The sequence below is a fragment of the Loxodonta africana genome, chromosome 18 (assembly GCF_030014295.1).
Source record: "Loxodonta africana isolate mLoxAfr1 chromosome 18, mLoxAfr1.hap2, whole genome shotgun sequence".
Taxonomy (NCBI): Eukaryota; Metazoa; Chordata; class Mammalia; order Proboscidea; family Elephantidae; genus Loxodonta; species Loxodonta africana.
In genome coordinates this window covers 57,310,699-57,337,082 of record NC_087359.1, presented here as the reverse complement: position 1 = coordinate 57,337,082, position 26,384 = coordinate 57,310,699, and the positions used below count along the sequence as shown (strand labels likewise).

At 40.0% G+C, this 26,384-nt stretch overlaps 1 protein-coding gene across 8 annotated transcripts in view; it reads left to right on the top strand.

Annotated features, from left to right (window-relative positions):
* The first annotated feature begins 1,442 nt into the window (after nt 1-1,442).
* Nucleotides 1,443-26,384, top strand: part of NF1 (neurofibromin 1) — a 253,009-nt gene continuing 228,067 nt past the window's right edge. For 5 of the 8 annotated variants that reach the window (XM_064271434.1, XM_064271436.1, XM_064271435.1 and 2 more), the window contains exon 1: nt 1,443-1,882. In XM_064271434.1, the coding sequence (XP_064127504.1) occupies nt 1,823-1,882 (60 nt within the window). In that variant the 5' untranslated portion in view covers nt 1,443-1,822. The remainder of the gene's footprint in view (nt 1,883-26,384) is intronic. The other 3 variants (XR_010318398.1, XM_064271438.1, XM_064271440.1) reach the window with 1 other exon arrangement.

The following is a 26,384-nucleotide window of genomic DNA, read 5'->3' as shown; positions in this document are numbered from 1 at the left end:
TGCTGGGGGGTGGGAGGGGTATAAGTGAAGCTTTCTCACAGGTGCTACTTGGGGAAAGCATATATGAAATTTGTTTAATATTCATTCTTCAGCATAGTCATCACCATTTTTGACATCATCTAAAATAAATTAGTCAGTATCAGCGTTGCCTCTTTAAAGAATGGACCAAAGAACTGTCCAGATCCGGTCTTTTGTTCTAATGGAATGAAACATTCATTTAATATAAATTTTGGACAAACACCAACCAGCAAACACTGGAAACTTTTCTCATAGATATCTCTCTGTACATGGTCTATTGGCTTTGCAGATTTTCTTGGTAGAATTTAAATTCTAGTTACACTTCACCTTGTCACTCCGGATCCTTCTGTGTTGCCATTAGGGTGTGCTCAGGATGGGTAAACTCACTTTAACCTTAGCCTAAGTAAAATGTATTCAGGAAGATAAAAAGAAGTCATTCCAAAGCCCAATGTCTGATAGAGGGGGATCATCCATTGTTTTGGATGTAATCCTCTTCCTAGAAAATCATCATAACCAATTCCACATGGAATCCTTTCCAGTTCTGGTATTGGGGCAGAGAGAAGGCCTTTGTTTCAGGAGAGCTGTCTCTCAGGTGTAGGAAGCATCCACATTGTCTTTGGAGTCAAACCATCCTGACTCTGCGGCCTACTATCTCTGACCTTGGGCAAATCACTTAAGTTCTGTAGACTAACCTCGTCAATTAGATGAGGATGATAAAGGCTTGTTGGAAGATTTAAATCACATGAATTTGTTGAATTAACAATGTATGTGAAGCTCTTAAATGCTTGAGGATCAGATTTGAATCTTTTTGTCAACTGTACAAAAGTTTTATTAACTTTGGTGACTATCAGTTTAGCAGGGGAAGTCTAAATTAGCCTCTGGGATTACTGAGTCTAAGTACTTTGGCTACCAGTGGGGTCTAGTATTTGGATTTATGCGACCTTTAAAAAGAAAAAAAATGACGGAATCTCTCTTGGCCTTAGTTTTCCCCGTTTCACAGTGGTCTATGAGGTGTGTGCCTTATTTTTTGTGAGAATTTACAGCTCAGCCCCGCTTCCCCGGGAGAGTAGCTGCAAAGATCTGTGCGTTGGGAGAAATGCTAGCCTCAGGGCGCCCTAACTTCCAACCCGGGGAGCAATCCAAACGCGGAGGCGGGTGGGGGAGGGGGAGCCTGAAGTGGCGGAGGGGATGGGAGCGGATGCCCCGGGGCCAGCTCGGACTCTCGCAGGCAGAGCCCAGCGCCCAAGTCTAACTGAGTCCGGCGGCGTTGAGGGACGCGCGCCTCCGGGCCCTGAGGAGTGAGGTGACGTCACCTCCAGGAGGACTCGCTTTTTCATTAATGAAACCGGCCGGCGCGGGCGCATGCGCGACAGGCCCCCTTCCCTCTCGCTTCCCCCTCCCCTTTCCCAGCCGCGCTCTCAATCTCTAGCTCGCTCGCTCTCCCTCTCCCCGGGCCGTGGAAAGGATCCCACTTCCGGTGGGGTGTCATGGCGGCGTCTCGGACTGTGATGGCTGTGGGGAGACGGCGCTAGTGGGGAGAGCGACCAAGAGGCCCCCTCCCCTCCCCGGGTCCCCTTTTCCCCGTCCCCTTCCCCCAGCCGCCTTGCCAACGCCCCCTTCCCCTCTCCCCCTCCCGGCTTGGCGCAGACCCCCCATCCCCGCCCCCGTGGGAACGTTCGGAGCCTGCACTCCTCAGACCCTCTCCTCGTCTCTTCCTTCACCCCAGTCCCCGCTTTCCACCCTCTTCCCGGCCCTGGGCGCCGGCCGACCGGTCCCTCCGCCGCCCCCGGGCCGCGGGGAGGACATGGCCGCGCACAGGCCGGTGGAATGGGTCCAGGCCGTGGTCAGCCGCTTCGACGAGCAGGTAACGGGCCCGTGGCGGGCGGGAGGTGGGAGCGGCGTGGGGGTGGGGACGGAGAGGGTGAGGGGAGGAAGGAGCAGCCGCCTCCCCCGCGGCTGCCTCAGGCTCTGGAGGAAGGGAAGGGGGCGAGTGGGGGTGGCAAAGGGGGGAGGTGCGGGGAAGGAGGGCATGGCTGGTAGCTCGGGCTCCCCTTCCCTCCTAAACCGGGGGGTGGGGCCTTTTCCCTGTCTACCCATCCAAACCTCCATCCCCTTTATCCACAGCCCTTCCGCTTTCTAATAGGGATGAGTGACCTGGGGGTGCTTTCAGGGGCTCTCCATCTGGATTTAATCAGGTCCCCCCTACTTTTTTTTTAATGGAGGTAGGTAAAGATAAGGTGTTCCCTTTTCCCTCCGTGGACCTCCTAACTGGAGGTGAGTGAAAGTACACTAAGGCCTGTCTTGTGTACCCCCAACAGGAGAACGGTAACATACCGCCCCTCCCCCAGTTTCTTCAGCTTCCTCTCTTGGAGGGGGAAGAGTAGAAGAAAGCAGGGAAAGCACAGGTTTCTTGCTGACTTTCTGCTCCATCGCCTCAGCCTGCTCCAAGTGCACACACACTGCTCATCTTTTTATGGCCCACACGGGCGTCCCCCATGTCCTAGTGAGACAAGACCGGCTTTCACATTGCCCTTTGCAGTGGAAACCGTGGTTCTTGTTCCCCCGGGCTTCTGAAATATTTTTCCCCTTTTTCTTTCCTTGGGCTTGCAGTTTCCCCAGTATTTCGCCAGCGGTCTCAGAATGTGAATATTGTTCTCTTGAGTGAGAATCTGGGGGAGTAAGAGGAGAAAGGTGAAAGGAAAGTGGGAAACTGCATCTGAGCTGAGAACAGAGAGCAAAGACAGCTGGGATGTGGTCCTGGAGCCGATAATTCAGCCAGTGTTTTTCTTTATAATTCTCCTCTCTAGGTTGACCAAGAACTGTCATTGAGAATATTTGGGGTGGGAAAAAAAGTTTCAAAGCTTCAGGAGGTGACTTTTTAGTCCCCGAACTTCACACACTAAATCCTGGGTCTGCTCAGAATGAATGCACGCGTAGTCTTTTGTCGTTGGGAATTAGTTTAACTGTGTTACTGTAGGTGGTTGGGGATGCTTTACAGGGATGCTTTTTGTAGCTGCAGTTCCACCATGGGCTTCCTGTGATGAGGAAATTGTTTAAGGTTGAGTCAATCTTACTTTGTTTACTGGATATAATCGTAAAACTGATTTGCGGAGCTGAGTGGGGGTGGGGTGGGGACGCCTCTTATTTGACCCATGAACATTACCTGTAAGGACTCATACAGTGCTTATGACCTACCTGAAAGATACCGGGAATCGGCAGAGGAAGTTGAGAAGAAACTACACAGATAAAATAGGATTGCGAAGCTGTTAAGAGATATGGAGTTTTTTCGCCCATCCTGATTCCAGGCCAAAAGGCATTTAACCAACTCTACTATGAGGCCTTCAAACCCTGATTTTTTCTGGTTCCAACCCCTACTGAGAGTTTGTATTTCTGACAAGTTGTCAGGAAGTTATACATAAGAATCACCTCGGGATCTTGTTAAACTGTAGATTCTCATTCAGTATATCCGGGAAATGCAAATTCTCACCTATTTGATGAAGTAAAATGTCACTGCTTATAACATTGCATCGTCGATAGGGCTTGAGATTTAACACTTGATAGAAAAGACTTTCTCTGTGTAATTTTTAAAAGTATTTAAAGGGCATTCAGAAGAACCCTAAGGCTGAACCTTGTCTGCAGTGTAGTCTGGGTGTAGGAATTTAGAGGATTCACTGCACAGTTGTTCCCAGTTTTTTTTTTTTTTTTTTAACTTTATTCACTTCTTCTGCTCACTTTTTTAACTTTATTCACTTATTCTGTTCTCTAGGCTTATCCACCACATAAGAAAAGATAGTTTTTCTACATTTTAAAAGAGGAATGATTTTGATTATATGCCCAGGAATGCAAGAAAATGTTTCTCTGTCTGTCCCCTGGGTTAAAAGACCATAGGCTTTGTTGTTTGCTTTGTTATGTATATTGTGGAATCAAACTCACCACCATCTGTTGGAAATTAAGGAGATAAATTTTTTAAACAGAAGCATTTTTCTGTATTCCTTATGTTGTAATTAAGGGATAGATGTATAGGGCAAATTCTTATATTTTTCTCTTACAAGGTTAAAGCTCGTAAGTGTAAGCATTTTCAGTGATTAACATAAAACCAAACCCCAAACCAAACCCATTGCTATTGAGTCAATTCCAATTTATAGTGACCCTGTAGGACAAAGTAGAACTGTCCCATAGGGTTTCCAAGGAGCGGCTGGTGGATTCAAACTGCTGACCTTTTTGTTAGCAGCAGTAGCTCTTCAGCTTTGCGCCACCAGGGCTGTGATTAACATAAAGTACGTTAATGTATTACAAAAACCAAACCCAGTGCCATTGAGTCGATTCCGACTCTTAGCGACCCTATAGGACAGAGTAAAACTGCACCATAGAGTTTCCAAGGAGCACCCAGCAGATTCAAACTGCCGACCCTTTGGTTAGCAGCTGTAGCACTTAACTTCTGCGCCACCGGGGTTTCCATTATACCCACCCACTAACCCACTGTCATCTAGAAGTAGTAAATGCTTGATTTAAATTAGGGTTCTTTTTAAGGTTGGGGATGTGTATTTTTAATGAGAAAAATAAGGCACAGAGAGGTTAAGTGACTTCCCAAGGTCATATAGCAGAATAACAAGATCCTTACACAGAAAAGTATAAAGTGCCATGAATCAGGGAGATAATCTCAGAAGTATCCCATAGGATTTGTTTTAATAACCTGTTCAGTGTAGTTAGGAGAGAAAAGGCCCTACATTTAGTGAGAGAGATTTGTATAAAGATTTCATGTTTCAGGTATTTTTGAAAGTTTTTAATTTTGAGAATACTGTCCAAACTTTGTTTCATTGGGTCCAGGGGGAGTCAAGCTTCTTTTCGTCACAGTTTAAGATGTGTGTATGTTGAAAACGCTTCAGTTCCCGGAGAGTATGAGCATATCTAAAGATAGCAATTTGTTTATGATTGAAATTGATGTTTTGGTTGGACTTCTAATATTTGTAGCGATTAAAGCAGAAATGCATTACTAGTCTCTGCTGATGATGGGCATATTGTACGCTGATGGATATTGCTTGGCAACTCGGTGCAGTAGACCCAGTTAAAAGAAGTAAGTGGCAGTGTTCCATCTTGATATTTTGAGCTCAAGTCCTTGTTTCCAAGGGAGTAAAGTAAACCTGCTGATAGTGCACCTAAACCTATTATTTATGGCCTAAGTTGAATGATTGTTACTGATTTTAAAAGTAATTATGTCCTTAATTAGGGAAATGGCACTTGCAAAAATGGACAGTCAGAAAGCTGAATGCATCAGTCATATCTTCTGCCTCTCCTTAGCCTGCCTTTATGGTGTTGAACAGTAAGTTTCTAAATTGAAATTGGCAAACTTCAGGAGTGCTGCTTTAAATTGTGGCTCATTAACTGGGTTCTTAACAAATTGGAGAGAACCTTTTCTTGTTTCAGTTGGAAGAATGTCTATCTGGGCATACCATACCTGTTCACATGACCCACCTAGCTCTGTGTTCCCTCAGTCCTGTAGGGCTTTATTTCTAAAAGGGAGTAAAGGAAAAATGTGGTGATTTGAAGTTTGTGTGTATGTGTGTTTTAAGAAAGCATCCAGAAATTATTTGTTGTGCATGTATTTATTAAAGCACTCATATTTTCCATATCTGAATGAGTAAAAACAGGGTATAAAAAGTAAAAAAATAACATTTTTAAGAATGTATTGTAGAATAAACTGATTTTTGCTTTGTAATAGCATATAGCAACTATTGGCTGTTCTTTCCAACTGAACGCTAATCCAAATGCCCTTTGAAGATAGTGTAAAATGATTGGCAAATCTCTTGGAATTTACAAACCACATGTTAGTTGACCAAGTAGATAGAGTCGTAAAACTTTGACGCTATTTTAGACTAAAAAAATCTAGCCTTGTTCTTAAAGCACGTTCTACCATTTTTATAAAGCCTTATAATAATTTGAAAATGAATGGTCTTTGTATAGTGGGGTAATTTTATGATGAGTGAGAAATAATTCTTATTCTGTAACTTATCTTTTTTTTTTCTTTATGTCCTCCAATTGGTCCTCAGTTAGCCCCCCCACCCCCGTGGCATAGTGGTTGAGAGCTAAGGCAGCTAACCAAAAGGCTGGCAGTTTGAATCCACCAGGCGTTCCTTGGAAACTCTACAGGGCAGTTCTACCCTGTCCTATAGGGTTGATATGAGTTGGAATCGATTCGATGCCAGCAAGTTTAATTTGCTCCCCCCCCCACCCCAGCATCTCTAGTCTTTATGCGAGCTTCTTCCTTTTCACTTTGAAGCTTACTAAAATTTCCTTTCCTTTGGACATTTACTTGGTTCTGTAGCTTTCTGTGGACTAATCCATCTGTTTCTTTTGTTGCTGGATACCTGCTGCCTCTACTTTTTATCTGTCTTTAACTCTCTGAAAACTGGCTACTGCCTCTGCTTTGCTTTTGGATTGCTGCTTTCTTAACAGTCCTTCTGGCAAAACATAGTCATCTTTGCTCAGTTGTAATGCCACTGTGGTGTTTCTCCTACCCCTTAAAACCAGTTTCCTCTCATCCCCAAGACATAATAATTTTGTGTACATTTTATAGGTCCTTATATTGATGGGAAACCCTGGTGGCATAGTGGTTAAGAGCTACGGCGGCTGCTAACCAAAAGGTCGACAGTTCAAATCCACCGGGCACTTCTTGGAAACCCTATGAGGCAGCTCTTCTCTGTCCAGTAGGGTCGCTATGAGTCAGAATTGACTTGATGGCAACTTTTTTTTTTTTTTGGTATATATTGATGTTCTCATTGATACTTCTGCAGTGGGCAGTGCAGGTGTTATCCATGTTTTATAGATGTGTTTATTAAATCATTGAACTGGGAGTCCTCTTGGGGGTCAGGGTTTTGTTTTGCTATTCACTGCCTCTGTCTTTATGCCAGCCATTGGATCTCTATGGATCCTAGATTTCCTCATCTGTTGGAAAATAATTGACTAGAGAATCTCTAAGGTTCTCTTTCTAAATATTCGATGATTTTAATATTTTAACAGCATTTCTTTGTGCTGCAACAGTCCATTGGGAGCTGACCCCACTCAGTTTTCCAAGCTATTTCTCTTCATACCTTAGTATGAGCCTTTCTGTTTTAGGCAGGTCGGTTCCGTCTCTTCTGTACATATCTTGCTTATTCTTGCCTGGGGGTCTTTGTTTATGCCAGCCCCTGTCTAAATGCTTTCATTCTTCCTCTATGCTGTTCTATCCGTCTTTAAAGGTCCAGCTCAAGCTTTGTTTTTTTTTTTTTTTTCCGTAAAGTCTTTTTAGACTAAACTCACTACTGTCTCACTTTTTGATGCCCTTGTCACCTGAGGTTGTACAAAACCACGTTGTTTCTCCCCTCAGGACAGTTGGTTGAACACAGCTTAGCATTGTTTCTTTTATCTTTATATCCTCAAACAGTGTAAAGTTTCTGAAAAGCAAGAAGCCCCTGTTAGAATTCTCCTGTAGTCACCCCAGCACCTAGCACAGTTATGGGCACATAGTATGTCATTGATGGAATGACTTTGATTTGACTCCTGGTTGAAGAGTAGACTGGGTAAAAGGAGTGGTAATTTTTGACTTTGTTTTGAATAGAAAGGACTGAGTTTTAATTTAGTGTTTATAGTAGCGTAGCTTTTTAAGTTCAGTGACATTTTAACTAGGAATGTATAAAAAGTAAGCATAAAGGAGGAACTTGAACATGTTTACATTTCTTTCCATAAAGAGAAAGGCTCCCTGGTGGCGCAGTGGTTAAGCGCTTGGCTGCTAACTGAATGGTCAGCCGTTTGAACCCATCAGTTGATCTGTGGGATAAAGATGTGGCAGTCGGCCTCCGTAAAGATTATAGCCTTGGAAAACCCTATCCTATGAGACACGTCTGCTCTGTCCTACAGGGCCACCATGAGTCGGAATTGGCTCGATGGCAACGGGTTTTGGTTTTCCACAGAGTGAACATGCTTCTTAAATCAGGTTTCATATCTGATAACTACCTTTGTGATCTTGGCTATGTCATTTAATTTTTGCAAGTGTCTGATAAGATAATATGAAGCACTTTGAAAAGTCTATAATTATTCCAATGTAAGATTTATATATTTATGTCCTACTGACTGTTGTGTTTTCACTTAATAAAGGAGGTTGATGAGTCTCTGGATATGTACCTTGGCTTGCACCTTACTTTAGCATTCATTGACAAATACTTAGGGTACTGGTAGCGTTTTTCTGTAACATATTGTGGGTGTCCATATTGATCTGTTTTCTTTTTTTATCATTAATTTGTGGCATATATAAAATGTGGCTTAGTTTGGAATGTGTGACTTGAGTCAGCAATATTGTTATACTTGATTTTAAATATTCCAGTTCTTTACATTTCTCTTCTTATTTGACTTTTGACCTATAGAAAATTAGATTTTTCTGAGATCTGCTTGTTTTGGTGTGTTTAAAATAGAGAATTTTGTCCTTAAACAGAGCTTTAGTGATACAATACAGTAGTCAGCATGCCTTATTTTGGCAGCTTTGTTCTTTAAATGAGGAGCCCTGCTCGGCTGCCAACCAAAGGGGTTGGCAGTTTGATCCCAGCAGCCACTGCATGGGAGACAGATGTGGCAGTCTGTTTCCAGAAAGATTTACAGGCTCAGAAACCCTACAGGGCAGTTCTACCTTGTCCTGTAGGTCACTGTGAGTTGGAATGAGCTCAGTGGCAGTTGATTTGGTTTTGTTTTTTAAACTACTCAGACTGCTATGGGGTATTTTATTTTAGTCTTCAAATTTGGTATTCTGGGCCTCAGTATAAACTCTATATTGTTTCATTATAATAACATGCTTTTAAGGGTGAGCAGTGTATTAATTAAAAACATAATGGTTTGCACATGTGTTCCTTAGGCCCCAGTCTGTTTTTCATTAAGAGTTTTGTGTATGTCTGTGTGTGTGTATGTATAAGGCAAGGGACTGGAGGTATAGGAAGGTTCACTTTTTTAAAGGAAGTTTAAGGAGGAGGATGTTCTATAGAAGTAGTAGAAGGGAAGGTTTGTGGTCAGCTTAAGCTGTTAAAAGGCTTAGAATCAATATTGAAGTATAATATGGGAATTTAAAGCTATTTCTTTGCAGAGGACTGACTTGTGTTTATAAAGGTCTTGGTTTATTTCATCTGATACCTTTTAGGATACTCTTATTTTCTTGGGTGTGAGGAGGAGAAGATGAGACAAAGTTAGTTTCTGATATTGAAGAGTGGAAAAGTTGTATTACATTGTAGTGACTGTGAATTAAATTTAAGGTTTCATCAGTTTGTAAAATTTTGAATTATACTACCATGGTAGAGCTGTAAGTAAATACAGTACTTTTAGAGGTTGTGCTAAGAAAAATTTAACACTATTTTTTTTTTAGAATATAAATAATAGCCGATATTGATAGTGCCCTTATTAAAGTCTCTTAAAGTACAGTAGGCTGCATATTTGACCACTTCAAATGTTCTGTGCCTGTGATGTCTTGTTATACTCTTTGATTCTCTGAAAGTGGCTTTTGAGCCATTGACTATACCATCAAAAAAGCTTGTTGAGATAAGAAAGCCCCAAACCAGTATGGAATTCCCATCCTATGGTAATGGAGAATTGGAATTATCTTCAAAAAATTTTGCTATAAATGGCACTGTTTACTGGATCAACAAGTAACATCATGATAAACGAGAAACTATTCAAGTTGTCAAGGATTTCATTTTACTTGGATCCACAATCAATGCCCATGGAAGCAGCAGTTAAGAAATCAAAAGACACATTGCATTGGGAAGATCTGCTGCAAAAGACCTATTTAAAGTGTTACAAGCAAAGGTGTCACTTTGAGGACTAAGGTATGGCCTAACCCAAGCCATGATATTTTTAGTCGCTTCATAACGCATGTGAAAGCTGCGCAGTGAATAAGGAAAACTGAAGAAAAATTGATGCCTTTGAATTATGGTGTTGGCAAAGAATATACCATGGATTGCCAGAAGAAAGAAAAAACCTGTCTTGAAAGAAGTGCAGCCAGAATGCTCCTTAGGAGGGAGGATGGCAAGACTTTGTCCTATGACGGGTTATCAGGAGGGACCAGTCCCTGGAGAAAGCCATCATGCCTGGTAAAGTAGAGGGTCAGTGAAAAAGAGAATTGCCCTCAAAGAGATGGATTGACACAGTGACTGCAACAGTGGGCTCAAACATAGCAACAATTGTGAGAAGGCGCAGGACCAGGCAGTTTTTCATTCTGTTGTGGATAGGGTTGCTCTAAGTCAGAACCGACTCAACACACCTAACAACAACAATTTGCGGTAGCAATAACTTGAGGTGCAGACTTCCAGATTGTGTATTTTCTTTATATCACAGCCTTGCAGTCTTTTACTAAAGCCTACAAGCTGTGGCCTGCCCTCTTGATATTTTACAGCTTTCAGTGTCTTATCCTATTGAATTTCAGAGAACTTACTTTACTTTCCTGATGAAATCCTCTCCTCTGCCCCAAGAAGGGTGGTGTATCTAGTGCAAGAGACATGAAGTAATTTAGTAAATACCAGGACTGTTAGAAACTTACTTTTAAGGGACTTTGAGTTTTATCCGTAATTTTATACCCAAATAATGACCTTTTGGGTAATTATGGTTCACAACAACCTGAGGTGACTCGTTTCTGCTTAATTGTTGATAGCTTTTCTTGTGTAGTCCTCATAGTAATTTGAGATTGAGAAAATAACTTTTACCACCTTAAATTTGTGGGGACAGCATACTGTGTAGTAAGGGAAAGAGCTCTTGACTATGCAACTTGCAGTGTGGCTGTAGACAAGTCACTTAACCTTTCTGAACTTCTATTTTCTATGTTTTAATCTGTAAAATGAGGATAATACCTGCCCTGCCCCGGTGGTGTAATGGTTAAGTGCTACGGCTGCTAACCAAAAGGTTGGCAGTTCAGATCCGCCAGGTGCTCCTTGGAAAGTCAACAGGGCAGTTCTACCCAGTCCTATAGAGCTGCTGTGAGTTGGAATCGACTCGACGGCAGTGGGTTTGGTTTTTGGTTTTGGCTCATATCGTAAGGAGCCCTGGTTAAGCCAATGGTTAAGTGCTTGGCTGCTAACCAAGAGGTTGGCTCTTTGATCCCACCCCGTGGCTTTGCGGGACAAAACCCTACGGCACAGTTCTACTCTGTTACCTGGGGTTGCTATGAGTAGAATTGACTTGACAGCACTTACCAAAAACAGCAACTCACATCATGGGTTTGTTTAGCGTTTTAGGTGTCTATCGTTTGCGTGAAAGGCAGCTGTAAATAGTAACAAAAATATATTACTATGATTACTGTGCCCTATTTTTTTTCTCCATTTTTGCTTTATATTTATAGTTTGGTGTTTGTTATTTCTACTGTGCATGAGGAAAAGTAAAATCAGAGACAAAGCAACTGTTCACAATCATATGACATGTAATTAAATATTTAAACTAGAGTGTGGGTGTCTTGATCCTTAGAGCAGTAACTTTTCAATAAATTGAGCTTTACAAAAAAGGACTACATTTTATGAATAGATAGCACAGATATGTAAAATGAGGGATGTATTGCTGCTTCTTCACTCGAAGACTGATTACTGTTTACCTTTAATGTTCATGTGAGAGTATCTGAAAAATTTTTTTGGTTGGTCATGTGTTGGGCATAGAGATAAGTTTTAAACATATCCTTGATTTATCATTTATCATTCTCCTTATCACCTTATCAAGCTTCTTTGGTTGCTAGGGAGAGTTGTAACATTTTTCCCCTTTTGTTTAGTTTTATAACATTTCATTATACTCACTGTAGATTTTGAGGTGAGAAGAGTTGCATTCTGAATGTGAGAATACCAAAAGGAATATCATTTATAAATATCAGATTATGTATTTTATTCTTTTATGTTGGCATTGCACAATCCAATTTTGTAAAGTTGATTTTCACACTCCAAAAATGAACATTTTACTTAGAATTTGATTAAATTTGAGATGACTTTTTTAAACTTTGGTAGTATAGTCATGTGTCACGTAATGTCCAAGATAAATTCTGTGAAATAGGATGTTATGTGATTGGGACATTGTCTGAACACCATATTATTGTATACAGGCAGTCCCCAAGTTATAAACGTCTGACTTACCGTACAAACTGGTTATGAGCCAATCCCCATGAAGCCTTATTGTATTAAAAATTTGAGGTACATACAGTGAGTGGTTCCTAGCGACAAACAGGTACTACTTTGTGATGTGCTTGAAAACATTATTATTGTTACTACTGTATTATTATGTTAAAGACATTTTAGTGTACCTGGAATTGTGTTATAACCTTGACGGACATTGCCCAGACAGATGTTGTGCGGTGGGTGACTGTATTTGAGTGCCTTGGTCTACTGGATTCCTGGGTGTCTTCTGTTCCTTGTTAGCTCTACTTTTTCAGCTTCCACTCCCCACCCCCCGCCCCCAACAACTTTCAAATCCTTCATCTTGCTTTTTAGTGTCTCTCTTCTGCCTCCTGTCTTTACCAATGTCTTTTACTTCCGTTGCAGTTCAGGGCTGGGAAAGTTTGCCTTTATGCTCCAGGCAGGTCTTCTTCCTTTTGGATAATTGACTGAGAGGGAAAAAAAAAGAACCATCTGTGTTTCCTGTTATGTTTCAGTGTTTGGCCTCTGATAAGTGAATTTGCTAGAGATAGTAGGTTTTGTTTTGGTCAAATGTTAACAATGAAGGTGATTGCAAAGACCTGAGCTCTGGCTTCTGCTTTGACAGAAACTACCTTTGTGACTTTGTGTAAAATCTTCTAAATTCTGAGCCTGTTTCATTATCTAAAATAAGAGAAGTATGATTTGACAGTTGAGAACCTTTGTAATTCTCAAAATGGATTAATTTTTGTTTCATTGTTTGAACCAGTCCTCTGACTGAAAAAATAATTCCAGTCACTAATCAGTCACAGATCATTAGTTAGAAGGCATCTGAGATTATTTAAATCCTACTTCTGCAATAGCCCTGACAGACGATTGTCCAACTTCTACTTGGGCATTTATTTTTAAAAAATTACAGTAGTAATTCATGTTCATTGTAAAAAAAAAAAAAAAGGAAAATGCAGTGAAAATCACAAAAAGTAAATAGAAGTCATACTACCACAACTCAGAGAGAACTGTTATTAACATTTTGGTGTATGTGATTAAGAGTGCTGCTTTTGAAATAGACCGCCTGGGCTTAAATTCCTGCCTTCTGCTGTCACTTGCTAGCTCTTGGCCAAAACTCTTCAAACTTCAGTTTCTTCATTTGTAGAATAGGGTCAATAATAGCACCTACTTCACTGGGGTGGTTGTGAGATGTGCATAAGGAAATATATGTAAAGCATGTGGCATGTTAGCTGCTATTGATTATTGTTAGGATGTGAGAATTGAATGAGGTTGTCATTGTTAGTTGCCATCAAAGTCAGCTCTAACTCATGGCGACCTTATGTGTAACAAAGCTAAATGCTGCCTGGTCCTGTGCCATCTTCACGATTGTTGGTATATTTGAATCCATTGTTGTGTCCATCTCATTGAGGGTTTCCTCATTTTCACTGACCCTCTACTTGACCAAACATGATGTCCTTTTCTAGCGATGAGTCTTTCCTGATGATGTGTCCAAAGTAGGTGAGTTGAAGTCACTATCCTCGTGTCTATGGAGCATTCTTGTATTTCTTCTAAGACTGATTTGTTTGTTCTTTTGGCAGTCCACAGTATATGCACTATTCTTTGCTAACACCACAATTCAGGTACATCAGTTCTTATGTCTTCTTTTTTCATTGTACAGCTTTCGTGTGCATATGAGGCGATTGAAAAGACCATGGCTTGGGTTAGGCACACCTTAGTCATCAAAGCGACATCTTTGCTTTTTAAAACTTCAAAGAGGTCTTTTCCAGCAAATTTGCCCAATGCAATACATTGTTTGATTTCTTGACTGCTACTTCCACGGGCATTGATTGTTGATCCAAGTGTAATGAAATCTTTGACAACTTCAGTTTTTTTCTCCATTTATCATGATGATGTATATCACCCACTTGTGAGGATTTTCATTTTCTTCATACTCACACATAATCCATACTGAAGGCTGTATGTAGCCTTTGACCTTTATCAGTAAGTGCTTCAAGTTGTTTTCAGTTTCAGCAAACAAGGTTGTGTCATCTGCATGTTGCAGGTTGTTAATGAGTCTTCCTCTAGTCTTGATGCCAAGTTCTTCATACAGTCCAGCTTCATGGATTGTTTGTTCAGCATTCAAATTGAATAATTAAGGTGGAAGGGTGCAGGTTTCTTTACATACCTTTTCAAATTTTAAGCTGTGCAGTGTCCCCTTCTATTCATTATTCCTAATTCTGCCTTTTTTGGGTTATCACTCTACAAAATAAGTTTGTTCCTTTACTTTAAAAATATTCGAAGACAGATTTTAAGTACGCTGTAGATCTTTTCTCTTTTAGGAAAATTATCTGTAAGTCTTCAGTCATTTTTCATAGGACATATTTTCAAAACATCTTAATATCTGGTTTGTTTTCCTCTTGGTGCATTCGTGGTCAAAATTCAGGCATAACACTTTTCATCTTCTCCTTTGGTATATGAGGATGTTATGTGAGGCTTTTAAAGAAATGACTTAAAAATGCTGAGATTCAGGTATACTGTTTTTGGTATTCATTTCATTACTAGTGCAGAAAACCTGTCAAAGAATGTTAATTGGTGTATGTGTCTTTTTTCTTTATAAGTTTTATTATGAAAAGTTTCAAATGATACAAAAGTAGAGAGACTATTATAAATGAATCCTGATGTATCAATTATCAAGCTTCTACTCATGGCCAATGTTATTTTGCCATACTCCTGCCCATTTCCTGCTCAGCATCCCTCCATTATTTTATTTTTTTATTGTGCTTTAAGTGAAAGTTTACAGCTCAAGTTAGTTTCTCATGCAAAAATTTATACACATATTGTTATGTGACACTAGTTGCAATCCCTATAATGTGACAGCACACTCCCCCTTTCTACCCTGGATTTCCTCTGTCCATCCATCTAGCTCCCATCCCTTCCTGCCTTCTCATCCTGCCTCTGGACAGGAGCCCCCCGTTTGGTCTCGTGTATCTACTTGAACTAAGAAGCACACTCTTTACGAGTATTATGTTTTATAGTCCATTCTAATCTTTGTCTGAAGAGTGGGCATCGGGAATGGTTTTAGTCCTGGGCTAACAGGGCGTCCGGGGGCCATGGCTTCGAGGGTTCCTCCAGTCTCAGTCAAAACATTAAGTCTGGTCTCTTTACGTGAATTTGAGTTTTGCTCCATACTTTTCTCCTGCTCTGACAGGGACTCTCTGTTGTGTTCTCTGTCAGGGCAGTCATGACAGGGACTCTCTGTTGTGTTCTCTGTCAGGGCAGTCATTGGTGGTAACCTGGCACCATCTAGTTTTTCTGGTCGCAGGCTGATGGAGTCTCTGGTGTATGTGGCCCTTTTGTCTCTTGGGCTAATATTTTTCGTTTGTCTTTAGTGTTCTTCATTCTCCTTTGCACCAATTGATGCATTTTAGATGGCGGCTCGCAAGCTCTTAAGACCCCGGACGCCACTCACCAAAGTAGGATGTAGAACATTTCTTAATAAACTTTGTTGTGCCTTTTGACCTAGATGTCCCCTGAAACCACGGTCCCCAGACCCCAAAGGCCCTGCTACTCTGTCCCTCGAAGTGTTCTGTTGTGTTCAGGAAACTTTTTAGCTTTTGGTTTAGTCCAGTTGTGCTGACTTCCCCTGTATTTTGTGTTGTCCTTCCCTTCACCTAAAATGATTCTTGTCTACCATCTAGTTAGTGGGAGCCCTGGTGTTGAAGTGGTTAAGAGCTCAGGCTGCTAACCAAAAGGTCATCAGTTCGAATCCATCAGGTGCTCCTTGAAAACCCTATGGGGCAGTTCTCCTCTGTCCTGTAGGGTCACTATGAGTTGGAATTGACTCGACGGCGCACAACAGCAACAACAACAACAACAACACATCTAGTTAGTGAATTTCCTTCTCCCTCCCTCCCTACCCTCCTAACAATCAAAGAATGTTTTCTTCTGTGTTTCAGCCTTTTCTTGAGTTCTTATGAAAGTGGTCTCATACAATATTTGTCCTTTTGTGACTAATTTCACTCAGCATAATGCCTTCCAGATTGATCCATGTTTTGAGATATTTCACGGAGTCATCATTGTTCTTTATCCTGGCATAGTATTCCATCGTGTGTATGTACCATAATTTGTTTATCCATTCGTCTGTTGATGGGGACCTAGGTTGTTTGTTTTTGCTATTGTGAACAGTGCTGCGATGAACATGGGTGTGCGTATATCTATTCGTGTGTGGCTTTTATTTTTCTAGGTTATATCCCAAGGAATGGGATTGCTGGATCATATGGTACTTCTATTTCTAGCTTTTTGAGGAAGCGCCAAATTGATTTCCAAAGTGGTTGCACCATTTTACATCCCCACCAGCAGTGCATAAGTGTTTCAGCCTGTCCACAACCTGTCTAACGTATATTATTTTGTGTTTTTTGGACTAGTGCTAGCCTTGTTGGGGTGAGATGGTATCTCATTGAAGCTTTGATTTTCATTTCTCTGATGGCTAATGATCGTGAACATCTCCTCATGTATCTGTTAGTCGCCTGAATGTCTTCTTTGGTGAAGTGTCTGTACAGATCCTTTGCCTATTTTGTTAATTATGTTATTTATCTTTTTGTTGAGGTGTTGCAGTATCTTGTAGATTTTAGAGATTAGACATTTATTGGATATGTTGTAGCCAAAAATTTTTCCCAGTTCATAGGCTGTCTTTTTACTCTTTTGGTGAAGTCTTTCGATGAATGTAAGTGTTTGATTTTTAGGAGCTCCCAGTTATCTAGTTTCTCTTCTGGTGTTTGTGCATCATTAATCTCTCCATTATTTTGAAGACAATCCCAGATACATTTCAGTGTGACTTACTCTTGACTCATGCTGACCTTAAGAAATGTGTGAGATAAGGATGTCCAAGTACTTGATTAGGAATCAGAAGAGAGTTTGGTTCCTTATTTTTTTTTACTGAATAATGAGTTAACCTGGGCAAATCAGATTGTCTGAGCCTTAAGATTCCTACTGTGTTGAAAGAGGCCTTTGAGGATGGGGGAGGGGAATGTAATGCTACCTGCCCTTTTTCACAAGACTGTGAGAATCAAAGATATGAGGTGATATGAGGTACTTTGTAAACTCTAAGCTCTAAAGTGCTTTACATAGGTAAAGTCTCATTATTAACAAATCCTGCTTCCCTGTATAAGTGCTAACAGGTCCTCATAATAATCAGTCTTAAGGATTACCTGGATGCTGACATAAAATTAAGTCCCTAGTTCTGAAACCACCTTTTGCCTTTACCAACCCCTGCATTTTGGCAATTGGGGCAGCATTTTCCCATTCCCAGTCTGGCATCTTTCTGTTCTTCATGATTTCTCGAAGTTCACTGACAGCATCTCCCTTTATCATGTTTCCAAGTTTTTATCTGTCTTTTGGTTAATTCATATAGACTTGAATGCAAATAAAGCAGGTGGGTGTATTCTTTATGCTTCATCTATCTAGGTGTTCTTTTAGGTCTCAACAGTGTTCTTTTTATATGTATATGATACTGTGTTTTTGGTGAAAGTTTATACAGCAAATTAGGTTCCCATTTAATAATTTCTATACAAATTATTCAGTGACATTAGTTACATTTTTCACACAGTGTGCCACCATTCTCATTATTTCTGTTCTGGTTGTTCCATTTCCATTAATCTAGTTTCTGTACCTCCCATCAGCTTCACATCTTTGCTTTAGAATAAATGTTGACCCTTTGGTCTCCCTATAGGTGCTTTTTTAAAGGAACATGGTAGTCATGGGTGGTATTGTTTATTTTTTGAGCCAATTTGTTATTTAGCTGAAAAGTAACTTCCGGGAGTAGTTTCAGTTCAGACTTTAAAAGGGCATCTCAGGGTGATAGCCTTGGGTTCCTCTAGTTTCAACGGGTCCAGTAGCCTAACTTTTTTAAGAATTTGAGTGTAGTTCTACATTTTTCTCCCATTCTATCAGTGTCTACCTATTGTGTCCCTGGTTGGAATGGTCAGTAGTAGTAGCCTGGCACCATCTAGTTCTAGTCTCAGGGTAGATGAGGCTGTGGTTTGTGTAGGCTGTTAGTTCTATAGACTAGTTTCATCTTTGAGTCTTTGGTTTCCTTTCTGTTTTCCTCCAGACAAGTGGAGACCAGTAGTTGTATCTTAGATGGCTGCATGCAGACTTTTAAGACCCCAAATTCTACTCACCAAACTAGGATGTAGAGCATAAAGTTTATGAACTATGTTATGCCAATTGACCTAGTTGTTCCATGAGACTATGGTCCTAAGCCCCCAGACCCTATAAACCAATCTTGCAAGGTGTTTGGTTGTGTCTAAGAAGTGTCTGTAACTGTGCCTCCTGTGTGCTTTATTATAGAGTAGGTACGCAGAACATACATACACATGTATACATATGCCTATGGGGCAGTTCTACTCTGTCCTATAGGGTTGCTATGAGTCGGAATCGACTCAACGGCGCTAGTTTTTTTTTTTTTTTTTTTATAGATACACGTATATATGCACATGTATATACACACATATACCTACTTACACACATACGTGGAGCCCTGGTGGTGCAGCGGTTAAGCACTACAATTACTAACCAAAAGATTGGCAGTTCCAATCCAGCAGCTGCTCCTTGGAAATGCTATGGGACAGTTCTACTCTGTTCTGTAGGGTCCCTTTGAGTCGGAATTGACTCTATGGCAATGTTTTTTTTTTTTTAAATACACATACATGCATATCGCCTTGGTTATCTAGTGCTGCTATAACAGAAATACACAAGTGGACGGCTTTAACAAGGAGAAATCTATTCTCTTTCAGCCTAGTAGACTACAAGTCCAAATTCAGGGCGTCAGCTTGAGGGGAAGGCTTTCTCTCTCTGTCCGCTCTGGAGGAAGGTTCTTGTCATCAGCCTTCCCTCAGACTAGAGCTTCTCTGCTCAGGAACCTCAGGTCCGAAGGATGTATTCTACTCCCAGCACTGTTTTCTTGTTATGAGGTCCCCATGTCTCTCTGCTCCTTCTCTTTTATATCTCAAAAGAGATTGGCTTAAGACAATCTAATCTTATAGATCTCATCAACATAACTGCCACTAATCTATCTCATTAACATCATAGTGATAGGATTTACAACACATAGGAAAATCACATCAGATGAGAAAATGGTGGACAATCACACAGTACTGGGAATAATGACCTAGCCAAGTTGACAGTTATTTTTGAGGGACACAATTCAACCCATGACACATATTTACCTACATGTGTAACCACACACATATATTTTGGTGGTTGTTGCAAAAACGTATATGTTACAGCATTTACCAAAAGTGTTCCTTATTCTTGTGTACTTCTTAGTGCCATCATTTCTTTGGTCTGATTGTACACACTTCACCCATATTTGGTGTTACCTTTCCCATTACCAAAAATAACAAATATCTACTGTCTGGAGAGTGATTCCACCTCCTTCCACCTTCCATCTCTGGTAATCACCGACGGACATTGGTATTTATATCTATACCTACCTATTCTTGTCTTTTTATAAAAGCGAGATCATACAATATTTGTCCTTTCGTGATTCACTTATTTCACTCAGCATAATGTCCTCTAGATGCAGCCATGTTATAAGATGTTTTGAGGACTCATCATTATTCTTTTATGACTGCATAGTATTCCATTTTATGTATGTACCACATTTTGTTTATCCATTCATCCATTGATGGGCACTTGGGTTATTTCCGTCTTTTTGCTGTTGGGAATAATGCATCAATGAACATAGGTGTGCATATGTCAGTTTGGGTCACTTTTATTAATCAACGATGTTCTTTTTCACATTTGAAGATCCTTTTGTTTTCTGCAGTTAGGAGTAAAATTGAGTTGAATAGTTCTGCATTTATCATCTGTTAGTACTACAGCATCTTTCACTAGGGGTTCTTACCCTTTCCTTTTTTCTTGACCCAATTATATTTTTAAAAAGGCACTTAAAATTTTATTTTGGCATTTTATCTTTAAAGTTCCTAGTTATTCTGAACTTTAGCTGTTTTTATACTCTATCAGTTTATCCATTGTGTATAGTATATGTTGTTTCTTAAATATCCTTATGAGAACTGAGATATGGGGGAAGAGTAAGGAGGAACAGCTGGTGCAAGTGAATTAGTTTCTTTAGAAATGCCAGCTTTGTCAGATCACTTAAGACCCTTGTTAAAAGTACAGATTTCCTGGCACCACTGAACATCTACTGAATGAGTCCTAGAGGTGGGCACCATGGGTTGTCGTTCAAAGAATTTCCCTAGATCTTTTTTTTTTCCCCCTGGCAGAAGTTATTTATTTATTTAAACTTTTATTGTACTTTAAGTGAAAGTTTACAAATCCAGTCAGTCTTTCATACAAAAATTTATATACACCTTGCTATATACTCCTAGTTGCCTTCCCCCTAATGAGACAGCACACTTCTTGTCTCCACCTTGCATTTGCATGTCCATTCAGCAAGCTTCTGTCCCCCTCTGCCTTCTCATCTCCCCTCCAGACAGGAGCTGCCTACATAGCCTCATGTGTCTACTTGATCCAAGAAGCTCACTCCTTACCAGTATCATTTTCTGTCTTATAGTCCAGTCCAATCCCTGTCTGAAGAGTTGGCTTTGGGAATGGTTCCTGTCTTGGGTTAACAGAAGGTCTGGGGACCACGACCTCCAGGGTCTTTCTTGTCTCAGTCAGACCAATAAGTCTGGTCTTTTTAGGAGAATTTGAGATCTGCATCCCACTGCTCACCTGCTCCTTCAGGGATTCTCTGTTGTGTTCTCTGTCAGGACAGTCATCTGTTGTAGCTGGGTACCATCCAGTTCTTCTGGTCTCAGGCTGATGTAGGCTGTGACTTATGTGGCCCTTTCTGTCTCTGGAGCTCATAATTACCTTGTGTCTTTGGTGTTCTTCATTCTCCTTTGCTCCATGTGGATTAAGACCAATTGATGCATCTTGGATGGCTGCTTGCTAGCGTTTAAGATTCCTTAGGCCTTTTTGATGACCACTGTGGCTGCTCAGGAGCCCTGGTGGCAAAGTGGTTAAGAGCTCAGGCTGCTAACCAAAAGGTTGGCAGTTTGAATCCACCAGCCGCTCCTTGGAAACCGTACGGGGCAGTTCTACTCTGTCCAGTAGGGTTGCTATGAGTCAGAATCAAGTTGGCAGCAGCGGGTTTATTGTATTATGTAGGGAAACTTCAGTTTCTGGGGAGTATGTTGTAGGCAGGGACAGATTACTCAATACAAGGTACATACAGGCGTACTTGTGCTTATTAATTGGTAGTGCACAATTTTACCTAACCACAAAACAGGTGAAATTGTGTACTACAGATTAATCAATAAGCACAAGTAGCTTGCGTATACCTTGCTTACTGGTTAATCCACCTTGGTAGTAGGTCACAGTACAGTCACCTGTATACTGCAATAAGTAGAAAAAAACTGGATGAATTTTTAAAATCATATTTTAAAAATATTGGAGACTGTAGAAGTAACAAGGAGTAGATGAATTATAATTCTGGAGAGGGAAGAGCCCTTTATGGGTAAACAGAAGATTGCTGGCTTTTGTTGATTCTAGACATGGACTGCACTGAGGGTAGGTCTTAGTCCAAGCAGAGAGATTTCTACTTGGGGAAAGAGTAATCAGTTGAGCTTTCGGTGGTCACCTGGAGCCTCAGGTACAAGGATGGTTTTCCTTAGGGGACATTTACTGAGTTCTGGGTGAGCATGAGAAGCTGGGGAGGGACCCTGGAAAGGCAGAGTGAAACGTCTGCAGTCTAGGGCTGTTAGGAGACAAAGTGCTACTAGAGAAAAGGAGCCTGCACCAAACACTTGATGAGTCTAACTCTCGAAGACATGTGCCAGATTTTGAATCTGCGTAAGGCAGGAAGTAAAGAGCTAAGCTTAAAAGTTCCAGAAGGTCAGGAATTTCAGAGGCGAGAAGACAGACCACTAAGATTCTCAATCAGAAACCTGGGGGGAGCATTAAAAGGATGAATGAGAGGTTAACTGAGTCTTACTAGAACTGTAATATCGCCCCGGCCCAGGTCAGTTCCTGATTGGATTGAGCTCAGCCTCTGTCATCCCCTTTTGCCTAATGGAGGAAATGGAGAACTCTGGGAAGATAATATTCTGGAGTCTCTAAGGTTCTTTCATTTATAATGTACAGCATACAATTAACAATTTTTAGAAATATGAAAAGGTGGAAAAATGTGATCCATATTCCAAAGGAAAAATAAACCATAGCTGCAGACCCACACATAGTTGGAGTTAACAGACAAGGACTTTAAAATAACTATAATATGTTAAAGAAAATAGATGAAAAGGTAGATAAAATGAATGAAAAGTTGGAGAATTTCCATAAAGAATTGGAATCATACAAAGGAATCAAATGGACATTGTAGGAATGAAAAACACAGTATCTGAAATTAATTATTCGTTGAATAGAGATTGGATGAATTTAAAAGAAAGAGCTTTTTTTTTAATTACCAGAGTTAGCAGTATTTAATAGACTCGATGGCAGTGGGGTTGGGGAGTGGGATCCAGGGGAATAGTGTATATACTTCATAGAAATAATATAAGTGGGCCAGATAAGAGTATTTACCTAACTAAGTCCTTTCTAACTCACTTGCCTAGGCACAAAGGAAATCTTGAGAGACTTAAAAATAGAGAAATTAAAAATTTAAGTCTTCCCTTTTAAACCCAGAAAAACCCAGCGCCCTCGTGAGGACCTATCAAAACACCATGACCATTTCCCAAAAACTTCTTTTGCTTAAGAAAACTAGAAAATCTTTCATTTTAGAACTACAAACCATTTTTATTTTTAATTATATTCTCTGTTAAGCATGTATTCTGTGAGGGCTAGAATTTTTTCTTTTTTTTTTTGCTCACTGTTACATTCTTTATGCTTAGAATAGTACATTATAGGTAGAAGGTACTCACATAAATACTCATTGAATGAATGAATGTGAAATAAGATCTTTTATGATCTTGAAGAGAAGTGGTTGTCGTATACCTGGCCTTATCAAATTGTAGACTGGCAGTTAATTATTTACTGTTCTTATTCCCAGCCTAAGCAAATCATGATTCATATTTTTAGGTATTCTTTTATCATTTGTTTTTGAACTCCTAGAAAAATGCTAAAATATAGTTGGAACCTTGGCATTTCCAAATCAGGGTTAGGTGCAGCCTGACTTAAGTGACCAAGGTTGAATTATAGAAAAATAAGCCTTTCAAATATGGTACATATATTAAACTAATACATGGTTAGTTTTTGCTAGGTTAAATGAGGTCAATGTACTATTTTATTTTACTGTTTTACAGCCTGTATGTTGTGTCAAAAGCATGAACATTTCTAAAATAATTTTTGGACCTAAAAGTTTAAGGGATTCTTATTTTTCTTATCTTTTGATTTAAATGGTCACAAATTACTTTGGATTCTGAAAACAATCATAGGATCTTTTAAAACAGAAGGGATCTCAACAGGTTCTGAAATTTTTTTCTGGAAAGGGTTTACTTGGACTTTTTCATTCTATAAAAATCATTCTGAGCTTGAAGGATGCACATTTTTTAGTTGTGCCCCATTAGTATCCCCAGGCCTAGCACAGCTCTTGCATGGAAGGTCACGGCTGACAGTCAACTGTTGAGTGAATAAAAGCCTGGACATTATTCTGTGGTGGTAGGGAGCCATTGGTGGGTTTTAAGTGGGGAGGTGGCATGCTCATGTTTATACTTTAAAGACTGTTTCATGACATTGATATGGAGGACGGATTTGAGGGGCGAGATTAAAAGTAAGAAGCATAATTTAAGAAATTATTGTGGTAAGAAACAATGCTCTGAACTAATGGAGTGATGGTAGGAATGCAGCGGGAGAGTTGGATATAAGATTTGCGTAGGAGATGAAATTGGAAGGCTTCAGATGGATGGCGGGGATAAGGAGACTAAAGCAGTTGAGAGCTGATTGAGAAGAGGAGGAAGTTATGAATGACGTGTTTCTTCACGGAAAAATTGTTTCGAGTAATCAATATTGGATTGTGATTCCAAAAGTTGTTTTGAGTTTGGGTATTTCCTTTACCATCTTTAGAAACACTTCCCCCTACCGCAACAAAAAAAATCCCTTCAACTTCTTTAGCTGCAGTCTTGCATTGACATAGGCATCACATATGATGTTTTATTTTGCTTGAAACAAACAGACAAACAAAAGAGCCAAAGCCATTGCCATCGAGTTGATTCCAACTCCTAGCGATTTTGTTTGAAGGAGGGGACTATTGGCTGAAATATAAATCTTAGAATTTTGTTCTCTAAACTATCTAAGGAAACCCTGGTGGTGTAGTGGTTAAGTGCTACAGCTGCGAACCAAAGGGTTGGGAGTTCAAATCCACCAGGCGCTCCTTGGAAACTCTACTGGGCAGTTCTACTCTGTCCTATAGGGTCGCTATGAATCGGAATCGACTTGACGGCAGTGGGTTTGGTTTGGTTTTGGTTTTAAACTATCTAATTCCATCTGCAGGTGTTCTTAAATTGTCTACTTATGGACCAAAAGAGCATTTCCACCCCCATAAATCATTTGCATTAGTTTTCAGATATATTAAAGATGAAAGTATTATGTAAAGTATGTATTTGGTCATATTAACTGAATATTTTTTTTCTGATAGACTATAAATGGAATCATTTTGTCACTGAGAAGAATTGGTTAAAAGTAGTGGGCCATTTCAGTGTAACGTCAGTAGGATATAAGCCTGGAAGTTAAATTCTGTTGGGTGTGTTATTTTTATGATGATTCCAAGTTTATTTTGATATCTCTCTCCTTTTTTTAAAATGAAATTCTCTTTAATTCAGCCTGATAAGTAACAAATGGCTGTTAGTACGTGACTAAATAGCTCAGGCTTCTGGCTTGAGCTAAGCTGTAAACTAAGCACAGTGGCAGGTGCTTGAACTGTTACTTGAAAAGCCTCTTCCCTTCCTTGGGGTGAGTTTGGGATTGTTTTAAATGCCATGTTACACTAGCACATAGAATCTTTGCCGTTCAAAAACTGTTGCCTCAGCCCCAGGAAGGAGATGAAGCTGGATCTGTGTCTTCACTGACTTGCTCACTTTTTTCTTCTACAATTCTTAATTTATTAAAATTTATAATTCATGAATTGTGCTAGAATGTTTTGTTAATAAATTCTTAAACATTTGAACCCCAGAAACTCCTTCTAGTTAAAACCAAAAACCAAATGTATTGCGATCGAGTCGATTCGGACTCATAGCCACCATATAGGACAGAGTAGAACTGCCCCGTAGGGTTTCCGAGAAGTGCCTGGTGCATTTGAACTGTCGACCTTTTGGTTAGCAGCTGTAGCACTTAACCATTATGCCAGGATAGAGCTGGTTAAATGTTTATAGTCTTCATTCGCAGTCTTCAACTCACTGCTGTACAGTCGATTTCGACTCATAGCGACCCTGTAAGTCGGAATCTACTAGACGGCAGTGGGTTAAAGACTAAGAATGAAGACTATAAACATTTGACCAGCTCTATCCTGGCATAATGGTTAAGTCTTTAGGACTCCTTTTACTTTCCTTTTTCTAAATATCAACTACATTATTTCTTCATTTAACTAGAAAAAGAGTTGGTTCAGAAACTTGGTTGATGACTTTTTAAAGTTAGGAAAATACATAAATCAAAAGTAAACATAATAGCTCAAATGATGCCTGGAGGCAGCTTGTTTTGGGGGGTAAGCACTATGTTGGAGTTCTGGGGCCGTCAGTGCTACTCATGTACTATAACATTTTGAGTAATTTAAAATTTACAGAAAAGTTGAAACAGCAGTATAAAAAATTCCCATATGTCCTTTACCCAGATTCACCAGTTGTTTATGTTTTGCTCCAGTTGTTTTTATTATTCATTCTTTCTCTTTCTGTTTGGGAGGGGTGGGGTAGAGTGAGTGGCAGCTGAAAGTAAGTTGGAGGGATCGTGCCCCTTTACTCCTAAATACTTGAGTGTGTATTTGTTAAGAAGGAAGGGCATCTCTTAAATAACTACAGTACACACAGTTATCAAAATCAGGAAATTTAGCATTGATAACAATATTTTTATCTAACCCATGGCCCGTATTCAGAGTTTGTCTATTGCAGTTGCCCTAACAATTCACATACTTTTTGAGTCTTTTTTTTTTTTTTTTAACCAAATTGCTACGTTTTCCAAGATGGTACCTTTTTTTTTCTTCTTTCTCCTTTGGGTTTCAGATGGTGGGGATTAATCAGTGTTCAGTCCTGTAAACTGTGTGAATTGCGTACCATGTTT